Source organism: Bos indicus x Bos taurus, unplaced genomic scaffold (assembly GCF_003369695.1).
Source record: "Bos indicus x Bos taurus breed Angus x Brahman F1 hybrid unplaced genomic scaffold, Bos_hybrid_MaternalHap_v2.0 tig00001023_arrow_arrow_obj, whole genome shotgun sequence".
NCBI classification, from domain to species: Eukaryota; Metazoa; Chordata; class Mammalia; order Artiodactyla; family Bovidae; genus Bos; species Bos indicus x Bos taurus.
In genome coordinates, this window is record NW_020867345.1 from 27,500 (window position 1) to 32,681 (window position 5,182).

The window sequence follows — 5,182 nt, forward strand, 5'->3', positions numbered from 1 at the left end:
ACACAAAGGCCATAACATAATTTCACTCCTCCTAGTCCAGGCAGCTACAAAAGTCTAGAGCAATGAATCACAGTCTATCTTCTCAACATACTTGTTTTTGGGGGCCCAGGGTTAGAAGCATCCTGGCAGTAGACCCCTTTCTCTTTCAGAAAACACAAGTCAGTGGTGTGGTTTTTTAAAAGGGGGGAAAACCCTACTCTGATTTAGTTCTTCAAAAATCCATGAGCTCTATTATAACCTAGTTATAATACACCTCACACCAAACACTGCTCTGTTAAGTGTCTGAAAAATGCTTTCCACTATAATCCAGTAAATCAGAATGACTGGAATCACATCCACAAATAAATAAGTCTACTTCCCTGGTGGTTCAGATGGTAAATAAGCTGCGTACAATACAGGAGATGCGGGTTTGGACCCTTGGTCAGTAAGATCCCCTGGAGAAGGGAATGGCAACTCACTCCAGTATTCTTGCCTGGAGAATTCCATGGACAGAGGAGTCTGACAGGCTACGGTCCATGGGGCTGCAAAAGTCAACCACTTTGGACATGACTGATCAACTAACACTACAGTAAGGAGAAAAGATATAATAAACTGTTGACAGACTGAATAACAATAAAAACAAATGAACACAAATTGATGGGCTAACCTAGAGTAAATGGTTAACATTTTTATGTTTTCAAAATGGATTCATTCAGTCAACAAGTATCGTGTGCTTACTATGTGCAGTGTTCTAGGCACAGAGGTAATAAAACATGGTCTAGAGTTTGTATTTCAGCGGAGGAGAGATAGAAAATAAGCAAATATAAACAAGGAAATATATGATGGAATATGAATGAAAGGAATGAAGCTAAATAGCATGAATAGAGTGGCAAGTTACTTTAGATGCAGAACTCAAGGGAAATCTCTTCGGAAAGGCACATTTTAACTAAGATCTTGGGACTTCCCTGGGGACCCAGCATTTAAGACTGTACACTTCCCACTGCAGGGGATAAGGGTTCAATAGCTGGTCTGGGACCACATGCAGTGCAGTGCAATTAAAAAAAAAAAATTAAGCTAAAATCTTAGAAGTTACTTTTGCTTTAGTGTTCAACCACTTATGTCAATAAAGCTTATTCAGTTCCTCTATTCTTATATCACCTCTTACAAACTGTTTTGAATGACATTTTAATATAAAATATATTAGGTGGCCGTTATTGCACATAATTTTTTCTCACAGCTGTTACTGGAGAAAATCATTCTTACATGAAATAGGAAACATCTTATTGTTTTGGCCAAAGGAGAAAAGGCCAGGTAGTAAAAGGTAATAAAATTAGTTACACCTTGTTTACTTAGAACCAGAAAATCTCTAACATCTGAAAAAATACAATTCTTTTTGTTGCTGTTGTTTCATCACATTTAGCTCAGGGGCCCACTGACCAACAAGAGAGTACGTCCTAGATAAATAAAGGGGGCTCCTTGTGATGATACAAGCCCCATTCTTGCTCGTCAGAGTTTGGAAACCTTATTTTACAGTTTAACTATGTAGATACATTATCAGCACCTAAGGGTTCCCTTTTGTCCACATCCTCACCAACACTTATTTCTTGCTTATTGTAAAGATATGAGGGGAGGGACTTCCTTGGTGGTCCAGTGGCTTAGACTCTGAGCTCCCAAAGCGGGGCCCAGTCTGATCCCTGGTCAGAGAACTCCATCTTACATTCCACAACGAAAGCTCCCACGTGCCACAACTAAGAACTGGCACAGCCAAATAAATAAATAATTTTTTTTAAGTTGTGAGGTCATTTCTTATTGTGGTTTTAATTTGTATCTCCCAGATGATTGGTGATGTTGAGCATCTTTTTATGTGCCTGTTGACCATCTGTATGCCTTCTTTGTAACTGTCTATTCAGATCCTCTGCCCATTTCTAAAAATCAGATTTCTTGGGGTTTGTTTGTTGTGGTGGTGGTGGTTGTTGTTGTTTTGCTATTAGTAGTATATTTTGGATATTAACACCTTAGCGGATATGTAATTTGCAAATATTTTCTCCCATTCGGTAGGTTGCCTTTTCATTTTGTTGGTAATTTCCTTTGCTGTCCAGAAGCATCTTAGCTATCATCCCGTTTTTTTTTTTTTTTTTTTTTTTTTTAAGTCTGGCAAGGATTTATTAGGAAGCTTATTAGTCACAGTGAATAAAAAGCCATGAACAGAAGAACTGAGATCTCCAAATTCTGCCATTGGGCTTACAACACTAGTTAAAAGCTGATAAACATTAAGGATGTCCCAAAGAGAAGCACATCAAAGTCCCAATCTTACCCTGACCAGGATACCCACACAGAAACAATGCTCTCCTCAGACTGCTTACCTGGGCAACAGGAAAAAAAGACCCTCCCAAGCTATTAAGCAACATCAGGAGATTTCTGCTCTTCAAGCTATAATACGGGACACTGGTGCATGACAGACAACTCCAAGCTGGGCAACTTGACAAGAATGTTGAAAGATGACAGGGAGAAGGAGCAAGCAAGGACAAGTATTTCTAGCTGGAGACCCTCCTGATGGTTAATACAAACACAATGCTTAGGCTTCAGAAAGTTTACTGCAGCCCAGGAATAGTTTCCATTTTAAAAACAAGTCACACAATAATCCTGCCACAAAGCAACAAGACACTTGGGATCCCATGGCCACATAAACTGGGAAGGCAGGCATTATCCACGGCCGCCAGGTACTGACCAGCCCAAGACCCAATTTCTAGGGGCCCTAGAGAACCACGATTGTTCCTTGGCACCCACACAACCCTTCCTGGGGGTGCGGTGTCTTCCATAGCCCAGGTTTTTGCAGCAAGCCCCAGAGACAAAGCTTGGTAGAGGCTGTGGCAGCCAACTCTCTTTGGAGCCCCATCTCTCTTTGTCCTTCCCAACAGGATGTCATACTTCTTCACCAACACAACACCTCTGTGGGAGTCCTGGCCAGCCCTTAGGAAATAAAGTGTGTCTGTGGGGTAACCTGATGGACCTTGTGGTCAGCTGGGTTGGCTGATGCTTCATAATTGCAGATGGTCACCTCATGTCGGCGAAGCTCAGTCCATTCTCCTCTCAGGCCAATATAAAAGACCTTTGTGGTATCGGCTCCAAAGTTTTTTGAAATATGAATTGAGAGATGATAGACATTTGAAAAACGAGAAATTTTTGTAGCATACTCTAATTCCCCTGTAAGATCCCGGTTCAGACTAAAGGTCTGATCTGGCTCCCTGTCTGTATCATCAAAGGACATCTGTGGAATGTTCTTGTACAGTCTCATCTCAGAGGGGTGTGAGTCATCATCTTCTCCCATTATAATAATGCCTTTTAGCTTGACATTGCCTGTAAATGGAATATTAAACAGAAGCTCTTCATCTGCATCACTTTCAACAAACTTAGAACGGTCCGTCCGCTCTTCCCACGGCTTGAAGACGCCGCGGCCGCTGCCCTCGCGGCTCTCGTTGAGGCACTGCAGCCGCTCCAAGTCGATGCGTAGGTACAGGCCGTAGGCCAGGCCGCGCTGCTCGGGCGGCTCCTCCCGTTCTGCGGCGCAGTGGCAGCCGCCCCCGCCGTGGCTGTGACCGTGCGACATGGCGACACCACCGCCTGCGCGTCCCCTCGGCCCTGCAGCCGTCGCCGCCGCTCCCCGCGACTCGCTCTTTTCGCTCTCCCGACTGTTTATTTTTGCTTTTCTCGCCTTTGCTTTTGGAGTCAGGCCCGAAAGCTCATCGTCAAGATTGATGTCAAGGAGTTCAGCACCTGTGCTCTCCTCTAGCAATTTTATGCTTTCAGGTTGTATATTCAAGTGTGTCATCCACTTTGAGTTAATTTTTGTATAATAGTGTAAGATAGTCTAGTTTCTTTTTTCAAAATCTATTTTTAATTGAAGGATAATTGCTTTACAGTATTGTGTGGGTTTCTGCCAAACATTTGCACGTGGATGTCCCAACACCACTTACTGAAGAGATGGCTCTTGCCCCACTGTTTAGTCTTGGCTCCTTTATCATGAATTAGCTGTCTGTGTATGCACGGTTTTATCTCTGGGCTCTCTGTTCATTTTATCCATGCCTATTTCTATGCTAGTATCACACTGTTTTGATTACAGTAGCCACTGAATACAGTTTGAAACCAGGGAGTGCGATGCTTCCTGCTTTGTTCTTCGTTCTCAAGATTGCTTTGGTTATTTTGGGGTCTTTTGTGGTTTTCTATAAATTTTAGGATTATGTTCTACTTTAGTGAAAAATGCTATTGAAACTCTGATATGGTATGGTAATATGTACATTTTAACAATATTAAGTTTTCCAATTTGTAAGCATGGAATATCTTTCCATTATTTGTGTGTTCTCAATTTCTTTCATCAGTGTCTCATAGTTTTCTGTATACAGGTCTTTCATCTCCCTGGTTAAATTTATTTCTAGGTATTTTATTATTTTTGATGTCACTGTAAGCAAGCTTGTTATTAGTTTTTCTTTGTGATAGTTCATTGTAAAGTATATAGAAATGCAACAGATTTTGTATATTGATTTTGTGCTCTGAAACTTTACTGGAATCAGTTATTAGTTCTAACAGGTTTTTTTGTTTGGTTGGTTGATTTTTTTGGTGAAGTCTTTAGAATTTTCTATGTATGAAACCATGTCCTCCACAAAGAATGACTTCTTCCCTTCCAGTCTGGATGTCTTCTCTTTCTTTCTGTTGTCTAATTGCTCAGGCTAGGGCTTCTACTGCCATGTTTCAGTGGTGAATGCAGATGTCTTTGTTCCTAATCTTAGAGAAAAGCTTTCAGGTTTTCACTGCTGAGTGAGAGAGAGAGAGAGAGAGAGAGATATACACACACACACACACACACACACACACACACACAATATAATTGCTTTACCTACAATCTGAGACTACATTTTTAACTCCCTTTTTGTTCTCAAATAGGGCATTTGGACAAAGAGAATGGCCGGGTTCTAGGTCACACTGTTCTATGCTTGAGTGCCAGCACCAGCATTTATCAGCTGGGTTGGCATATTACTTAATTCTGGGTGGGTGTATTTTTAATGCAGCACAGGCATGTCACTGAGTTCCTCTAAACAGACATTTGCTTATCTATAAAATGAATAAACTAATGGCATCCATCTCATAACGTACCTTGAGAAATTATTAGTGTGTAATTGAGTTTTAATGTGCAAAGTGCTTAATACTT

The 5,182-nt window shown here is 41.2% G+C and overlaps 1 protein-coding gene across 1 annotated transcript; it reads right to left on the minus strand.

Annotated features, from left to right (window-relative positions):
- Positions 1-2,100: 2,100 nt before the first annotated feature.
- On the minus strand, positions 2,101-3,657 carry LOC113888691 (PITH domain-containing protein 1). Its single transcript, XM_027535720.1, has one exon. The coding sequence runs from the start codon at positions 3,584-3,586 to the stop codon at positions 2,951-2,953; it is 636 nt and encodes a 211-aa protein (XP_027391521.1). The 5' UTR covers positions 3,587-3,657; the 3' UTR covers positions 2,101-2,950.
- Positions 3,658-5,182: the final 1,525 nt, after the last annotated feature.

Excerpts from the sequence above, each read along its gene's own strand:
- LOC113888691 (XM_027535720.1), bottom strand. The coding sequence starts at position 3,586 with ATGTCGCACGGTCACAGCCACGGCGGGGGCGGCTGCCACTGCGCCGCA.